Raw genomic sequence first — 20,108 nt, 5'->3', positions numbered from 1 at the left:
GCAACGTGGCTAACTTCAGTAGGCTCCCCACTACTGAATACTATGAACGTCGGCTATATACAGAGTGGACGAAAGTATTGGATTACTTTTTAATACCCTCTCACTTTTCATAATGTTGTTCAATATATTTAATAAAATTATAAGTGTTTCAAGTATTTGTAAAGTTGTTATTAAGTCCTAAGTCTGTTTAACATTTTATTCCTCATAGCGCCATGTTCTCAAACACATGACACGTCTACAAAAGCGGTGAAATTAGTTCTGCACACGAAACACTTTTAATAAGAAGAACCATGAAATATCTTTTCCAGTAATTCGTTTACTGAATAGTACAAATATTATACGATAATTAAGTTTGAATGCCAACGAAATAATAAAAAAAAAGAAACGGTGAAAGATAAAATCTTTGAAATGAGGCTACGGAATTGACACGTCATTGATAAAACACCAATCGTAAAGGGAATTTAAAGAGTACTACCAATCGTTTTAACCGGTTACACGGACGACCACGGTAAATTTACTTTCGATTCAACAGTCGAAATGAAGATGGCTGCGGAGGTGAGGTGGCTTTTAATTTTTCACGTATTTTGTCTAATTTGTACGGTCTTTGGTGAATTACCCCAACGGAAATTCGAATATAAGTACTCGTTTAAGCCACCGTATCTTGCGCAAAAAGATGGAAGTGTGCCTTTTTGGGAATACGGAGGAAGTAAGTAATATCAGAACCTAACCAATTTCCTACAGTATTAAACACTTCCGTATGTTATTTCTTGCGTTCGGCTTTTTGATTATTTGTATGAAACACGATGTTTTTTCAGCTTCAAACAATTTAAACTAACCAGCTTTTTTACTGCAGTTATATTTGACACTTGAAAATGATATTATTTGACAGAACTTGATAATATTATCGCGACAGATGTTTTTATTTACATCGTGGATCTTAATTTTATTAGTTACACAACTTGAAATTAAATTTAATTATAATCAACTATCTGTATGAGTGAATTGAATTGGAGTTGATTTTTTAGTGTTTGTGTATGCACAAATATAATCTTTGTTTCAGATGCTATTGCTAGTGCAGAAAATGTAAGAGTGGCTCCATCCTTAAAAAGTCAAAAAGGTACATTATAATATAAATGAAAATGTTTAAAAATATATGTGAAAAGAACCCTTGTATTATTAGCAAAGATTTCAAATGATGTTTAGGTGCTATCTGGGTCAAGCAACCTGTAACTTTTGACTGGTGGGAGGTTGAACTGATATTTAGAGTAACAGGGAGAGGAAGGATTGGAGCAGATGGTTTAGCATTCTGGTACACCAGTTCAAAGGGTGCTTACAATGGTACAATTTTTGGTAGCTCTGACCAATGGAATGGTCTTGGAATCTTTTTTGATTCCTTTGACAATGACAATAAACACAACAACCCCTATATTATGGCAGTACTTAATGATGGCACAAGAACTTTTGATCATATCAAGTACATAATACCTCTTAATAATTTTGACCTAGGCAGTAAAATTTTCAAGAAATAAACCTTTGTTTTAATTTTTATAGTGATGGTACAACACAGCTATCTGCAGGCTGTTTACGTGACTTCCGTAATAAACCATTTGCTACAAGAGCAAAAATTGAATATTATCAGAACACTTTAACTGTAGGTATATTTCTGGTTCCTTTTCATGTGTTAACATATGTAGTATATAGTTTAATTGTTTGGTTCAATAATTAAAGGTGTTGTTCCACAATGGTATGACAAATAATGAGCAAGATTATGAAATGTGTTTCCGTGTTGAAAATGTTGTCCTACCAAAAGGAGGATATTTCGGAGTTTCTGCCGCTACTGGTATTTGTTATTAAAAATAATAATCTTATCATCATTATTTCCATTAGAATTGTTTGCTTAATATAATATTTATTCAAGGTGGATTGGCTGATGATCATGATGTTTCACATTTCTTAACACATTCTCTGTATCTTCCTGGACAGTTGAGACCAGATGGTCAGAAGGTATCTTTGGAAGAACAACAAAAACTTAGTCAAGAATACTTAGATTACCAGAAGAAATTAGAGCAGCAGAAAGAGGAGTACCGCAGGTAAACAGATCATTTACCGCTTTAAAATTGCATGTAAATATAAATTCGCTCTATAATGATTTAATTTTATAGAGATCATCCGGATGAACATCGCGAAAAAGAAGAATTCGAAGAATATTTTGAAACTGACAATCAAAGAGAGTTGCGACAAATTTTTGCTGGTCAAAGCCAAATGTTTGAAGCGTTACGCGAGCTTCATAGAAAACTAGATGAAATACTCGGCAGACAAGAACGATCCCTAAGTTTAATATCTCAACTTCAATTGGGAGGTGAGACTTGATGTTCATAGCATACATTGCATTTACATATTTGGAAACTTATATTCTTTATGGACAATATTTTTATAGGCGTTCCGGTAGGTGGTGGTCAACCGGGTCAACAGGTTCAATTGATCGACACGATACGTCGACAAGAAGTCGATACTGTGTTAAACAATCAAAATCTTATAATAAATACAGCAAAAGAGATTAAATCCTTTGTAAATGAAGTATACTCAAAGGCTGATACCATTCTTAATAATCAAGCTCGAGCTCCAACCGCGCAGGTATTTATCGATATTAATTATTTCCTGTAACATATTTTATCGAGGATATTTATTCAGGTGCAACCAATGGGATACGATTATCATTCATTAATTTCCGAAATGCGAGATGGACTTAATACGTTGAAAAGAGACGTAGGACAAGCAAATGCTAAGTTAAACAGCGGTGGAGGAGACTGTCCTACAACGAATTGTCTAACCACAACAATGTTCTTGCTTTTCGTGGCAGTTCAAATGGTCATTCTTTTAGGGTATAGCATGTATCGGTAAGCATTTATTTCTTTTTATAAATAAAATAGCATCAAAGACATAGTACTACAAGGATTAATTTCTGCGCGTCGGCCATCTTTATTAGTTCACACGCTGGCCGCTAGTGTCGCATGCTAGAATAATATTTGTCTGTTTCCAGGGACAATAAAGAGGCCCAGGCAAAGAAATTATATTAATATTTTTGTTTCTGATTCTACAACGCAGAAGTAAGGGGTACAAAAACAAATATTTGTTTTTGCATACTGACTCGATATTTTTATCACTTGTTAATGGTATTCGTAAAGTATGCATTTTGCTGAACATTTGTACAATAAATACATTCTTCATCCATGATAAACCTACATCATAACGTGACAGAGAGACAACGCTCTCAAATTGCGATAAAAGTAACTATTGATAATGCTCAGCTTGGTGTAACTCAGTACTTTTAATATTTCTTTGAAAACGTGATACTTCACATTGCAATCCACAGGACATAGATGTATAGAGACGACAGAAATACATGCGAAATTAAACTAAACAGTCTGATTTTGTAACAGACATTCAGTAAGTTTCGAAATGAAACGATCTTTATTGTAATTCGTTTAGATGGTTGTGTATAATATATATATAGAATGTTTCGTGCTGCGCGCACATATTTTTTTTTTACTTAGTTTTGTTTATAATACCTACTTTTTTTTTAGATATTGATTTTTTTTAGATATTGGTCGACGAATATAAAATGTATAAAAAATATTTGTATACACTTTTGTGTTGGATATTGGCATATCAGATACCGAAAACCGATAGCATTTTTTTCCTTGATAAATTCCGTAATTCTTATCGTTTACATAAGACGAGATAAGTATCGATCCGGTACTACATTCCCTTAGGCGAATGATCGTATTTTAAGTACGAAACGCGTTCCAAACGTGGCAGGTATATAACAATAAATATAAGAAATCATGGATATGGCTCTATCGAATTTTCAAGTACGAACACTATGTTTTATTCTCGTATGTTGTGCAAACGTGATGTCGAACAGATGATGCTGTACGATGAGAATGTTTCGTTAAGTGAATACGTACTTTACAAGCGTATACATACCGTGTATTAGATAGCAACGTAGGAAGAAGGAGCTCGAATAATCCGGAAGCTCGGCGTTCTTCAACCTTATTGCATTTGTAAAAGTTTATCGAAGATTATAAATGTATGATAAAATATATCTGATAATAAAACAACTTATAAAAAACAAGTGATAAGTTTCAAAGTTTCTTCAAACGTTCCTGAATTAACCTCTCTTTACAATTATTTAGTTTATTATATAAAACAAGTTTCTCATTAATTCTTTCGTATGTAATAACATAGTGTTTTATTAGAGAATAGAGAATGATTAAAACTAAATTTAACCACGAGTGTTATGCTTGCAAAATGGAGCAGTGCTAAACAGTGGTTCTGACTAAAAATAAAACTGATGACTAATTAAAAGCATCTAACTCAAGTTACATTCTGATGAATATCAGCATAAAGTGTGCAATGTTATCAAATTTCTTGAATGATGACAAAGCAAATATTTGTAGAAACTACATGCAACGTATCTTAAAAATTACTTACTGTATAAAACTCTTCACTCTTGTTATTCAAACTTTTCGAACTTGTTACTTTAAAATACAGAAGTTTTATAAATTCCACGAATTTTCTATCAGCACGAAGAAGAACAATTTGTACATTTCAGCAGTGTAAAATGGCGACGTTCCGTTGACGGAAATTGTAATTTATAACCACGAATGTTCCATCTCTTATTCATTCTAGAATCCTCGTGCACTTTGTAACAATCAGAGTTAAACGAGGCGAGGAAGAGAAAACGGGTCGTGGTTAAATCTCGCGAATAATTCAATAAACGTTGAAGTGGTTTTGTTTTCGGAAAATTTAAGAAACCAACGCACGTCTGCAATGCGACGAATGCAGTATTTTCGCTTGTTAGTTATGTAAATCTGCATTTGTACGAATAAACATAATCGTTTTTCTAATAAAGAAACATGGTGGTCTTTTACATGAAGCATGTATATTTCTTACTTTATCTTTGGTTGTTTTTAAATTAACTACTTTGTACGTATATTTTTATTAATTTTATTTGTTATATTTACCAGTATAAAAAGGCTTATATTCCTCAATTTTTATATCTCAAATTTTTATACTTCTCTAATCTCTATTTTTATATTTTTTCATATGTTCAAACATCTATACATAATTTCTAAATATTTCAACTTTTAACTCAACTTTTAATATTTGTACAGTATCATATTTTCAAACTACCCTTCCCATTTCCAATTTTCTCCTTCCAAATTTTCAATAGAAAATTTCCAAGGTTCTCGCAAAATAGAAATCGCCAAAATTCCGAGAAACATCGCAGTAAACATTATATTATGTTGAACAGAAGAAGGGGTAAAATAAAAATTGGAAATTCGGCGTATTTTAGCTGGGTCGTCCATTTCTCGGAACGTTTCACCCTCTAACAGGGTTAGTACCAGCCCCTTTGGCGAAAACACGACCAATAAGGGTAGTCACATAGTGGCGCAGAATCCGCAGAATTCAACCCCTATTGCGGCAACCAGCCTCGATTGGCGCTGCACGATCCAATCAAAATCCACCTGTTATTGATCCCGAGGGTTGAATTGTTGAAACTTTTTTTATTGGCGAAGTTGTAAAGTGTTTTATGACCGACGCAGAACTGCCGGCAGCGTTATCCTGCGACCGTGAGTTATTAAAATTGTCGGGGACGCTTCGATGTTTTCCCGAATTAATGGAGAGATTTCGCTGAAATGATCGTTGGTATGGCTATTATCATTTTTCATCTCGTGGCGTTTTGCAAACTTCCCTTATCACTTGTTTTTGCATAATTCTTATCATAACAGTTTGCATAGGAACGTACAAGTTTTTATAGAAGTCTTTTATATTAACCTCTTCGAGGATGGTTCATATGTGCATGTTCTTTTTTAATTCAACAAGTACTTGATAATAGATAATAATAATAGATTAATTTTTCTTGTATGCTATTAAGGTTTTTGGAATATTTTCAAGTGAGTAAACTACTACATATCACATCAGAATTAATTTTTTTCTTGGATATATAAAAATCGTCTGTGAAGAGGTTAGTGACGTCGAATAGCATTAATCGAATAGCTTTCAAAATGATATTGTTATTGATATTATTTTTGCGAAACATTTATACATAATATATAAATACAGCAAGAATAAAAATATAAGCAATAGTACAATGTTTTAATCTTAAATTTCTCTCTTGAAATTTAAACTGACTTCATAAATAAGGGATGTTTGTAATAAAATTTCTATTCTAATTAATATACTACTGAATATAATCTAATAAGTTTGGAATATTTTATTAAAATTCATTCTACAACCAAGTTCAATTAAAAAGCACGATATTTATTCAGGACATTTCAAGATTTATTAGAAAGATTGTATATTTTCTTAAAAAACCTTTTCATCTCCGCGAAGAGTACGATTATTTTCATAACAAAGTGGATGGGAGTCGGAAGGGTGAAAGTTGAAAAAACAGGACCCCTTGGAATAACAATTTAGAGAAAAATTAACACCACTTTACTGAGTAAGCAAGAGTTACCCTCGCTGTGATATAAATGGCGTACAACCCCCATTAGTATGACAAAATCTGAAAAAAGTGGCTCAGGGAGAATGAAAATATCTCGAGCATTTATACGAACGGAGTAAAATGTCTTCTATGGAAGAATATTGCAAGAAAGTTTTATCTTTGTGTTTGGATGTTACTTTATTTTTAGGGTTCTTACATTTGCAAATTTGGGGATTCATAAATTTCTATATTTGCATATTTCCAAATTTTCAGATTTCTATATTCCTAAATTTGTATTCTCCAATTAATAATTTCTCCAACTCTCAAAATTCCCAATTCCAAAATTTCCAATTCTTAAATTTCCAATTCCAAAATTCTCGAATTCCAAAATTTCCCAATTCCCAACATCCCTAATACCTAAATTCCCCAATTTCTAAACTCCCCAATTCCAAAATTCCCGAATTCCAAAATTCTCGAATTCCAGAATTTCCAATTCCAAAATTCCCCAATTTCAAAATTCTCGAATTCCAGAATTTCCAATTCCAAAATTCCCCAATTCCCAACGTCCCTAATACCTAAATTCCCCAATTTCTAAACTCCCCAATTCCAAAATTCCCGAATTCCAAAATTCTCGAATTCCGGAATTTCCAATTCCAAAATTCCCCAATTCCAAAATTCTCGAATTCCAGAATTTCCAATTCCAAAATTCCCCAATTCCCAACGTCCCTAATACCTAAATCCCCCAATTTCTAAACTCCCCAATTCCATAATTCCCGAATTCCAAAATTCCCAATTCCAAAATTCCCAATTCCAAAATTCCAAATTCCAAAATACCCCAATTCCAAAATTTCCAATTCCAAAATTCCCCAATTCCCAACGTCCCTAATACCTAAATTCCCCAACTTCTAAACTCCCCAATTCCAAAATTCCCAATCCCAAAATCCCCCAATTCCAACCTCCCCCAATACTCAAATCCCCCATCTCCCATATTCCTCCACTTCCCAAACTCCTCATCTCCAAATTTCAAGAACCACATCTCTCCAAAAAACCGCCATTTAATTATCACCAATATCTACAAAATCACAATCGTATCCCCGAATCTCATTTAAATTTCATATCTTCCCTCCTCCTTCAACGCTCGTTCCAATAAATCAGAAACTCACTTCTCCGTGTCCAATCATCGATAGTGCGACTTGCGCGACTGTGACAAATCGAAATACTATATTCAATCGCGTGTGCACATCAGCAAGGGTGAAGGCGGTTATCTTCTAATAGATTCATATAAATATATACAACTCTGTGTAAATGTGGAGCAATACCCGCCGATCGGGATTTATGTAACGGGTCTCATGCTTTGAGAGAATGATTTAAGATCCACGGGGACGTAATTCCACGAGCGATTTGGTTGATCGAATCGCTGAATTGCGTACATCGATTCGATTGATTAAAAGCTTGCCGCACTTTTAGGGTGACCCGATTGAAAATCATATTCCATGGGGTTCCGTTTTGTCGGGATCGTGTTATCGGTTCTCTTAGCTGAATCAACCCCTATCGACATCCCCCTTATTTTATTCATATATCCAGTTTTGCTGGATATTGCGATGGTTAACCTAGAATTTGTTCGATTAAATTATATTAATTGATGCTGGGTCTGGCTATAAATTTATTGGTGGACTTTTATGGAGCTTGTGATGGACATTTATGCATCTAACTCCTAATGAACTATTATGGATCCAGCTCATATTCAATTTATAAAGGAATAACTGAAGAGAGGAATTAACAACAGTTATAAATGGTGCTTTCTTTAAATATTTCTCTTTTATTTATAATTTCTGTGAGAAGCAAACTTTGATATATTTTATGAATAAAATTTTTATAAGTGAAAATTGTTTTCCTCAAAAATATAACTCTGGTATAATATTATTTATTGCAAGTTTAAAATCATTCATCTCAAAAAAAATAATCCAACAAAAATTATGGTAGTAACTCAAAGTTGAAGCACTCAAATTAATTATAAATATTCTACTAAAAATATTTATAAAATTGAATACATATATTATAGCCTATTATATAAACTGCAGTTTGCAGAATTTCTCTGAACAATCCGAGCGATTTTATCGGACCATGAGTTACGGTGTTATTGGAAACAATTGTTGATGACATTGTAACTTTCCACCATCTTTCACAAGCGAAAAAAGTTAGAACAGTAAAGACAAAAAGTTCTCCCTCGGAAGAGGAAGCTAGATGGCATTCTGCTCGTCAAGCTCCACCGAGCAAGGAACAATAAGAATTTATTGCTGAAAAAGGAGCACCACGAATGATGACATTTATAATCTTTCGCGAAGAGTATAGATCAACGATGTTTTTGCTCGGCTTACAGGGGTGTCTCCGGACGGTGAATTCGATTTTAATTATTATTAATTGTCTTTCGTCACAGGGGGGTTCAACTCTGCATAACTTTCTCGCTAATGCTCCTGATCGTTAATTCCGTTTTAGTACGAACTAAATCATTAACGTTACTGGGAAAACTATTTCATTGGTGACGCTGTGACGCCATATTTCTGGTTATAATTTACCGGATAACCTCAAAATGTTACGCATACATTTACTTTCTATTTTATTGTCTATTTTTATTCTTTAAAGTCAAAATGTATGAATGTATTATTGTTAACACTACTTTAAACACTTATTATTAGTTAATACTATTTTTGTAGATAATTTTTATTGATCAAGTAATTTCATTTTTCTTTAGATGTCACATAAAAATATTTAACATCAAAGTTTCTCGAAAATGTTCAACTTTCTTAATTGCTATTTTCACTTCCTTAAATTTAGAAACATTCTATGCTACTTTTAGTAACTTCTTAACACTAAAAGGTTGTCACAAATCCCGTACCCCAAAATGTGGATAAGTTCATAATTCAAACACATTATCGACGTTTTGTTACAGAGGGACGATTCGTCAGAAGTGAAAAAAAGAAGCGATCACTTAAGAGAAGAGTATCGAGGCACTTAAGCAGTAATCTGTCGAGGAGTGTCCTCTTTATTTAGCCGTATCAAGGGTGGTTTGTGTACACTGGCCGGGCAACCCTTATGGGGCGTATCCTGTGCAGTTGGCCGCAAGGGTAAGTAACTTTTGTCTCTCCTGGACAAGCGATTCTCTCAATGGGGGGTTTTCACGAGAATTTCGCCGCTCGTCGATGGACGCGGGGCACTCAGAATGGTCAGTTTATGTGGTTTCTGGATATTTATGGGGTGCAGGAACGAGCGAGGGATGCGCGTCACCACGACCCGGCTATATATCCTACAAATTGGACGCGGAACTCGTGAAAATGCGAGGAAATGGCGTGATTGAATTTCCGTATTTTCTGTACTGTCGAATCTTTCAACCATCATGTTTAATGTATTTGAAAATATATATAGCTTTGGTGAAGTGGGTTTCGATAGGGTTTCTTGGTTATTTATAGCAAAGTGCTGTTTATGAAATGCAACGAGAAAGTATTAATACAGTAATGGTTAAATTTGAAGATTTTTGTAGTTGAGAATCTTCAAAAATTTTGAAACATCAAAGTCCCAAAGCGTTTAACTTTTAAATCTCAAAATTTCCAACTTTCTAAATTGTGGAGTTATTAAATTTCCAACTCCTCAACTACCTAAATTTTGAAATTATTAAATTTCCAACTCTCTAACTCCCTAAATTGTGAAGTTATAAAATTTCCAACTATCCAACTCCCTAAATTGTCAAGCTATTAAACTTCCAACTCTTCAACCCTCTAAATTGTGAAATTATTAAATTCCCAATTCTCCAACTCCCTAAACTGTAAAATTATTAAACTTCCAACTCTCCAACTCCCTAAATTATAAAATTATAAAATTCTCAACTCTCCAACCCCCCAAATTCCCAAACTCTAAAATTCTTTTTGCAACCCCTTTCCTAAATTTCGTATGTCACATAAAATGTTACTACAAAATTTCTACGATGAATAACACGTATCCATGTTCGTCACGTTATGGTGTACTTGTAATTTAATATTCGCACCCCGTGAACGCGTTCATTACTTAAGTCCACACCCGGTACGGTGCATCCCTTCGGTCGTATATCCATGATCATTCTACCAGAGCTAATGCATCGTGCAGCCAAATGTTCGATGCGATTTAAATGCTGGGGGTAGTTAAGTACCCCGTCTACGGTAGTTAACACCCTCGATACGCGAAAAACTTCTTCCTCTCCATTGCATCTCTCTCTGGAGGCTTGTTAACTGATGTTTTATTCGAAATATACCTTCCATATCATTTCTTTGACTTTCACGAACATCAATTTACTGCAAAAATGTTGGTTTCTTTGTTAAAAGAAAGGGAAACGAAATTTTGTTCTAGCAGAAATTATTAATAAAAATTTATTTAATAATATGTAGAAATAATCATGTAAGTTAATATAATATATGATTAATTATGTGGATCATTTATTATTTATTTATTTATTACCATGAATTATTTAATGAATTACTAATTCAACACCAAGCATCACAATTAATATCAAAATCAAAAAGAACATCTATTCTAACGTGAACAACTGTACAATAAATTTCTTCCAATTAGATATCGCATTTCCAGTAAAACGAAGATCAATGCCCACAAATGTACGCAATAATTTTAGCTTCTATTTCAAGGATCCTCAAGGTAATATTTCAGGTTACGTCTGGGGGAATTCGTCCCGTTAAAACGTTTGACGCGTTCTATCACGTGAGGGGGTTAAAACAAGCCAAATTACAAGAGACGCGTGCGCCAATTCAAGTTTATAATTTTAATGGGGCGCAATGAAAGGACACAACAATTCTCGCTGATTTAATTAACCCCAGGGGTTCTATTTCGTGTATCGTTTCAAGTGACGTGCTCGCGATACGCCGAGACAATGGCAATGGAAATAACGAACCTGGAGTTCTAAATTTAGTTTTGAATTATCTACCGCTTTACTGTGCCGTCACATCGATTCATTCATTCGTTCTGTTATTGAAGTTCATCGAATTGATTTGGTTCTACTATAAATGACTTAGTGGTTCAATTATGAGTTTATGAATATTATGGTATAAATATATTATTTGAATACTATAAATGTTTTATAATATGAACATCACGAATGCACATTATTTTTCGTGAATATTATTTACAATACAATGCTCTATTATTTATAATACAACTGCAGTTGTATTAAGGTTGTTCACTTAAGAAAATGTGTACATTTATACAAATGTATGCAATTTACGTACAAGGTGATTTTGTAGCACATGATTTTTAGTCAACAAAAATTTCGAATGAATTAGTAATGTGTGAGGAGAACAAAATGTCTGCATTTATGAACATATAGATTGTTATTCAAGATAGAAAACTACACACTTATGTATTTTTATATAAAATTATATTATGTCCACATTTATTATGTCTACAAAATATCTGATAAATTTTATAGCTTCTTAATTTTTAACCTTTAGAGGAACTAAAATGATGTAATACACCCTCAACCTACCACAAAAAAGAATAAATTCCGTATTTTTAAGAATTGTACAAAAACACGAATAACATGAAAGTGCATTAACGATCAAAAAATGGAATATTTATGGCGTCCCTGGAGCGAAACGATTCGAATTAATTACACGTCCACGTGATTTTTCTTCGTCCCTACGAACGCCCAAGGGAGAGTCTTGGTCTCCACGGTTCTCGGAGTTTCGTAGTTCGGGGGTGGTGCCCCGTCGGGCTTCCGGTATCCGGTTCCGGCTGGCAATTTTTATGCGCTCGTTCGAGGGTGCAGAGAACGATGATTCCACGGAATCTGAAAAGTCAGTGGAGCGAAAACAGCCGTACACCGAAAGGGAGAACGAATTTGCGAGGGAAGAAACAGTTATTCTGCCAAACAAGGGGGAGAAGAAGAGATGCGATACGTCGTCACATCCGCTCGGACGAATCCAGAATCACGACGTGTCGTTTGTCAGCACGTGACGTTTTTCCGGAAACTTGCCATTTGCAGTCGAAAGTGAGTGACGGGGTCCGCCGGAAGTCCGACGACTAATCGTTCGATGGAATATTGTATTCTTTTGATCAACACGTGGCGAGAGATTAGGCTTCTGTTCGTTCACTTCGAGTATTTCAATGTACGTCATTTGTTGCTAAAATAATAACACTATCAATACAAGAATATTTGGCTTACAATTTTTAAAATCAATGTGAAATAAGAGGTGATGCGATGGAGATGTCTTGCACCTTTCTTGAAGACATAATTTAATTTCTTCACTAAGATGTCTGACTATAATTGAATATAGCTATCCGCCATTTTGGTGTGGATGTTCCTCAAATTTATTAGTAGCTTTGTCATTCTTGTGAGCCTACAGTGAAACTACGATACAATTATTTATGTAACTACAACGAGTACCTGCTAATTTATTAATAGTTTGTCTTAACAATTTTAAGAACCCTACCATATTTTTATAAATAATTACGAACAGAAAGAATTCCAATATCGTCAACGAAAAATACAGCGGGAGATTAAAGCAATACGACATTGAAATTATCGAAAAGACGAGCTATTAAAAGCTCACCGATCTCGCATCATAAATTACAGTCCCTCTCAGGGAGTAGAGAATCGAAAGAAGATCGTTCTACGCATTAATTCTTCGCAAATTTACGATTCACCGTTCCCGCGCTAGACATGGGTGAGTTTTTATGGTGATTTCGATAGCCGCACACGCTTCACTCTTGCTCTCGGTGCACAACCCCATTTATACCATCGTGAATTTGTCAAATCATCCTCGACTGCACTCGCAAGGGCTCGTCCTATTGTACTCTTTTAGGGGCACATGTATTCCCTTTCTTCCGACGGCGAGAGAATCGTAAACTAAATGATGTAGAAACATCTAAATACGAATGAATTCTGCTTACAGAATATTATCGGTTGGGAGATTCGTCAAGGGAATTTTTTATGGAACATTCGTTTTTATTTCGAAAATACTGCGTGTCAAGAATTACTTCTTTTTTGTGCTAAGATCTTATGTATTAGAAAATTCACTTGATACAAAGATATTTATAAAAATATATAGATACAAAACTTGATACAAAAAAATGGGAAAAATATTTTATGCTGAATGAATGTAAAATAAAAAATTTATATGAATGCTGTTACACAGATAGTTTTGTCAATATGTGTTTAATGTATGATTCACAAAATTCTATTTTGTAGTACTCTTATCTTACACTATTATGTAAAGTTTGATATCTTACATTCTTCTATTAATTTTTAACAAAAGAATTATTATCTCGTCAATTGACAGCTTCATTTATTTAAACATTTATTTAAAAGTTATCATCTAAAATAACTGTTAGAAATATTTTACAAATAAAATAAGATGAACGAGGTTCTCCAAAAAAGCCATCTTCCACCGAAGGATTTGTTCTCCATCTTGCATAACACCAGCGGGTATCATATTTGAATATCAAGAATAATAGCGGTTCGGCGGGTAAGAAAAGATCGAAACCTTTCAGAAAAATGAATTTATTCCTGAATTTATGTCCACAACTTGCCGTCATTCTGATCATAAATCATCGAGATCTACAGACGAATCCACGCAGTAGAAAGGACATCCCTTCGTACGACTTTGCCAAGTTTTCCCTCGACCGCGTATTAAATTATTCTTCTTTCCACTTCTGCCAACGTATAATCCTTTCGTGTTATGCAATATCACAATCCTTGTGTTAACAGAGAGATTTATGATTTTTGACTTTCAAACTTTTATTATTGTTTCTAAGAAAGAATTATTTCCTCAAAGACTTTTCCTTCTTTATTATTCCTGAAAAATTCTTACATGTATTTCTTAGAAAAATGATATTGATGTAACAATGATATTGATGTAGGAATATTTAATTTTATTTAATGCATCATACTAATTAATATACAGTATAATTTTGCTAGAATACATTAGTTATGTGTCTGAAATTTATTAGAAATTTTTAGGTTAGGTTACACTTTGTAACAGTTCAATGTTAACACAGAAGAATTAAATTAATGCTTCATTGAAGCACTCTACATAAAATACATTTCTACCACGTCTATCACTACGTACATCAATTACATACGTATATTCATAATAATAAATATGAAAAGTAAAAAAAATTGCACCAAATTAACCAAACTACCCCATAAAAATATATAAACTGAGAAACCGAAATGAAGATTGACAATTAAGTTCTCCCAAGATAATAGCATCGATTAGTATAATATTAAAGATAACCATAGCCATGACAGTGAAAGAGTTAGGGAGGATTGGTCGTGCGCTTTCGGTACGTATCCCGGGAATAGAAGTCAGTTGGAATTGACAGGAACTGGGAGAGCCCGGGACATTGGCTCCAGACCCCCTGGCGCCGTCGCGACGCTTCCCAGCTTTTGGCAAAACACATCCTATCCCGTCGTATCCCGGAGAGGGCGCCCACTTTTTTTATGGCCACCGCCAGGACGACCCCCGATTTCAGACTCCTGAAGATCCCCATAAAATCCCCTTTCCTTGTCGCTATGCCTTCGACTTCTCTCTATGTATCTAGCTGCGTCCTCCTCCTGATTGCTCCTCTTACTTGCCAACAATACCGTCCACCCGATAGCGCAGAAAGGACTCTGCTCCTGGAATGGGGTTCAGCACGTGTCGATCTAAGAGATTAGTTCCCAAGTATCCCTCGTACGCTTTGTATGTGGAAATTGGTTATTGTTTAATTTGCTGCGGAAGGCGATTAAGTGCGTAATTGGATATTCAAGCAAATTTTGATTGTTTCATTTACTATTTTATTTGGGGAAGGTTCTTTGAATTGTACAGATGTTCATTTTGTAACAATTTTTATATTTTGGTGTCAAGTTCGTAAGTTTACTTTGTGGAGGTTCTGAGCTTGCAAACATTGGAACATCTCAAGTTTCTAAATTTACAAATTCCCATCAGGTATTATATTTTTAATTCTTGGAGTTCTTATGTTCTCAAATATCGAAATCTTCAAGTTCATTAAATTCTCAGATTTGCAAATTCCTTCAAGCTTTTTATAAATCACATTGTACCTATCATTGTATCCACCCTCTTCCATCCTCCTCCATACCGTCCATCCTCCACCAAAATAGTATAAAAACTTGCCAGAACCAAAATTTTATTTAACATAGACATTCGAACCGGAGACCGATAAAAAAGGCGATACGTCAGTTTTACCGTCGATTTCCTCGAAAGGACTTCCTAGAGCATCCAGACGAAGAAATTTCACGATTTTATGACCGAATACGGTACAGACAAGGTTAGAACGTAACCGTGATAGTGAAACGTTTCGAGTGGTTGACTCATTCGTACGACCTCCACGTATCCACCTCGAGAGATATCAATCTGATTCGGTAGTCGATAAAATTTCTCCTAGATATATAATGGAGAAACTTTCTAGGACGCAGGATTCGACGACAGGGCCCGTGAACAACGAATAGGACAAAGGGAGCGATAAAGTTGTCTGGAAAGAAAGAAGGGAAATTGCTGGAAGGAGGTTCGGGGGTTGCTTCTATATTTATTGCTGTTTGGGGGTGGAGAAATGGCAGTATCTCTGCGTTTGCTCCAAAAATGAGTTGTCGGGAGATCTGACAAATGATCAACTGATTCATTCGTGAATCAACGAGTCATCTTGGAAAGGCATGCTATGAAACATTGAAACTAGCTGACTTTTTATTAATGATGGACTTAATGGTATTATTAATGATGGACTCTCTTAATGGTCTTGTTGTTATTATAATTATAGAGGTTTGATATATTTTGTTAGAAACTTTAAAATTATTGTATGTACATTTTTGTATATTCTTGCCATTTTGTGTGTGCTGAAGAACTCTTCAATGAGAAAGAAAAATTGAAGGTTTTGGAAAATTGATACTTTGAAAAATAATAAAGATTCTCAAAGTTTAGTCAGTCTAATAGCAATTAACAATAGTAATTATAATAATAAAGAATTGATATGTTTTATAATACAAGAACAAATATTACACTGCATAAAATTTATTCCACATAAATTTTTCACCAATAAAAATTTGTTAAAACTGTCCAATGAATTAGAAATCGAAGAATGTCATTTAAATTACGAGTTCATAGCTTTAAATCGAAGCCAGATTTATTTATTAAAATACGAAATTTAATAAACCGACGCAGCTATTCGTAATCCTTGTCGCGGATATCTGAAAAGGATTTTAATTGAAATTTTAATTAAAAACACATTGTTATCACCGTAACGAATGCGGTGCTTGCTCCATCTTGGAGTCCCAAAAGGAAACGAATGATAAGGCAGGACGGAGCTGACATTTCCCGCAGGAGGGAAAGCTTTTTCCTCTTACGGTAAAAAAGCCGAAATGAATGAAAATTGGATTGCGACCACAATCCTGGCAGCTGTCCAGCCGGAACTCTTCCCTTTGACGCCAGAAGCGCGAGATTTATCTCGTGATATACACTTTTGAATCGATACTTGTTTGCCCTCGTTTCTGAAAAGGGTGGAAGTACTTTTAAAATAAAATTACATTCGTTTCTACTTATAATTTGGCTGAGACAAATTTTAAATAAAAGGAACTTGTAGTGAAATCGAGAGTGAAGTAGGTAGTTCATTTTCTGTGTATCAGATGGAAGTAACATGATGGAAGTAACATTGGTTTTTCAATAATATATGTCTGTATACAAATTTTTATCTGAAAGTGTCTATGTCTTAATATTTTTATTATTCCTTCTGGAACATCAATACTTAATTAACTCTTTGCAATTGAGGATCAAAATACTTCCAGTGCAACTATATTTCTAAAGAGTATACAGAGGGTTCATATAGAGTTGTCAGAGTCTATCAATATGATCAGAAATATTCTCTTCAAAAAAATTTGAAATTTTTTATAGAAGTAACACGATACTAATTTTATACAGGTTGTTTCAGTAACAGATATTTATCCACCTAATGTATTTACTAGTCCATGTATTTACTAGTATTTACTAATATTTACTAGTATTTAGTATTCCATTTAATGTATTTAATCTTCCTGTAACATCAATGTCTAATCATCTACCTCTTCACAATCAAAATTCAAATTCTGTTTCCAATATTTTTCAAAAACAAGATCGCAAACAGTAGTCAAAGTGTAAAAAACTAGAAATAAAAAACTAAAAAATGCTAAAAAACACCAGAAATTGCGTATCAAACAACCAGTGCTATTGAACTTTCTCCACACGATCGAGAAAAGTCACGTAAGCAAACGCTTGTCCTCGTCACGTTGAAATGCAGGTCGTGCCCACGTATCGGTGGCGTTCATTCGGTATATCGAGCATCGCCCACGCTTTGTGGTTTATGCACAGGTGCATTCTGTTCGGTGACAACGTGGAAAAAGCGCCTACGTCTGTTATGAACGATCAACGACGCCTTTTTTTCTCTGCCTCCGACGCGCCAAGAATGCCAGGAACGTCGTAAACTTACGCGTTTCCGTAGGTGATTTCCTATTAATCCTTTCACTGTTTACTGCTTACGATAAATGGACAGCTCTTGGTGCCAGATAAATGAACACGATAAATGGACAGCTTGGAGCATGGACATACAGCATGGACCACTGTGTGTTGTGTGAGCTGAGAAGATGTGTAGGAGGTTTTAGGAAGATTCTATTGGGAAGTTAAATATTTTGGGTTTAGGAAGAGAGAGATGTGGAACTTTGGGAAATTGGGAGGTTGGGAGTGTAAGTTTAAATTTAGAAATTTGGAAATGTGGTAGGTGATAGTATGTTGTGTTAGTTGATAGTTGTGGGGTCTTTGTAGGTGTGTTAGATATAATTGGAGTAGTTGGAAATGTGAGAATCTTACTATTCGATGAAAGGATCAGTGACGTATAGCATGTACTCTCAAATTCAAATCTATATACCTCCTAATCTCTATACTTCCAAATTACTACATCTCCAAATCCATACACCCCGCAATCCCTGCACCAACAAATTCCTATACTACTCCAAATCCATATTTCTCCGAATTCCTATGCGCCCAGATTCCTATACTTCCAAATCCATATACCCCCCAATCACTAAACTTCCAAATTCCTATATCCCCAAATCCATATTTCTCCAAATTCCTATACCCCCAAATCCATATTTCTCCAAAGTCCTATGCGCCCAAATTCCTATACCCCCAAATCCATATTTCTCCAAATTCCTATGCGCCCAAATTCCTACACTTCCAAATCCCTATACCCCCAAATCCATATTTCTCCAAAGTCCTATGCGCCCAAATTCCTATACCCCCAAAACCATATTTCTCCAAATTCCTATGCCTCCAAATTCCTATACCCCCAAATCCATATTTCTCCAAATTCCTATGCGCCCAAATTCCTATACTTCCAAATTTCTATACCCCCAAATCCATATTTCTCTAAATTCCTATGCACCCAAATTCCTATACCCCCAAATCCATATTTCTCCAAATTCCTATGCCCCCAAATTCCTATACTTCCAAATCCCTATACCCCCAAATCCATATTTCTCTAAATTCCTATGCGCCCAAATTCCTACACTTCCAAATCCCTATACCCCCAAATTCCTACACCCCCAAATCTCTATACCCCTAAATCCACACTTTTCCCAATCTCCACATGTCCCAATACCTACATCCCCAATTCCCTACACATTCAAATCTCCAATTTCACAAATTTCTATTTCCCTAAACTACCTATATAGCAAATCCCTTCACGTGTACCTACACCTCCAAATTCCCATACCTTCAAATCCCAATTACCTAAATTACCTCTGCACCATATGTATATCCCCAAAACCTATATCCTCCACACTACAAAAACTGATAACTATTAAATAAGTTTGAGTAACTCTACACTCTACGCAATGAATCACAGAGCCTCTACTAAAAGAAATACAGCTTCTAATCGTCTCGTTCTCTATTTACATCCTCATTACGAGGAAATTTACGACCGCTTCCTGCGAACGATGATAAATGCCGGAAGAACGACGCGTTACACATTCGCGTGCAACTCGCTACTGAATTTGACCGCGGCGTTACATAATTGTATATGCACGCGTGACCCCATGGAACAGGAACAGTATTTTGGGGAATTATACCAGGAGAGAAAGTGTAAATTCTGAACGGAGTCGTATGTACAAATATGTAATGAAGACGGATAGTTTGAGTCGGCGGAATGAACGATACTCTCAGATGCTTTAAGGCGGATTTAGAATGACGCATAAAGATTTATCTTCGTCGAGTGTGGTTGATACGTGCGATGATAACTACAACGGATGAATTGAATCGAGTGGAGACAATTGGGATTAGCGGCCGTGAATTAATTCAGGGTATTCTTGGTTCTTTGTGCACTGTTTTGAAACGCTGATTGTGGGTTATGCCTTGATTATGTAAAGATTTGGTTGAATTTTTGGGTGTGATGTAAGGTGTTTGGGTTGAGTTTGGGGATTTGGGAATTTTGGGATTTTTGGGATTCTTGGAATTTTTGGGATTTTTGGGATTTTTGGGATTCAGGGATTTAGGGGTATGGGGATTTAGGTATTCAGAGATTTAAAAATTTAGAAATTTGAGAATTTGGGGATTTAGAA

General features: G+C 34.9%; 1 protein-coding gene across 1 annotated transcript; it reads left to right on the top strand.

The window, feature by feature from the left end:
- Positions 1–386: 386 nt before the first annotated feature.
- Positions 387–4,135, top strand: ergic53 (lectin, mannose binding protein ergic53). The gene is made up of 10 exons (XM_003704224.3): positions 387–706; positions 1,061–1,117; positions 1,204–1,474; positions 1,552–1,651; positions 1,729–1,840; positions 1,919–2,090; positions 2,163–2,359; positions 2,438–2,634; positions 2,692–2,897; positions 3,041–4,135. Exons 1-10 carry the CDS (start codon positions 538–540, stop codon positions 3,075–3,077), a joined length of 1,518 nt encoding a protein of 505 aa, XP_003704272.1. The 5' UTR covers positions 387–537; the 3' UTR covers positions 3,078–4,135.
- Positions 4,136–20,108: the final 15,973 nt, after the last annotated feature.

Source organism: Megachile rotundata, chromosome 6 (genome assembly GCF_050947335.1).
Source record: "Megachile rotundata isolate GNS110a chromosome 6, iyMegRotu1, whole genome shotgun sequence".
In the NCBI taxonomy this organism is placed as follows: Eukaryota; Metazoa; Arthropoda; class Insecta; order Hymenoptera; family Megachilidae; genus Megachile; species Megachile rotundata.
The sequence above is the reverse complement of the archived record's forward strand: the minus strand, read 5'-3'. Positions and strand labels throughout refer to the sequence as shown.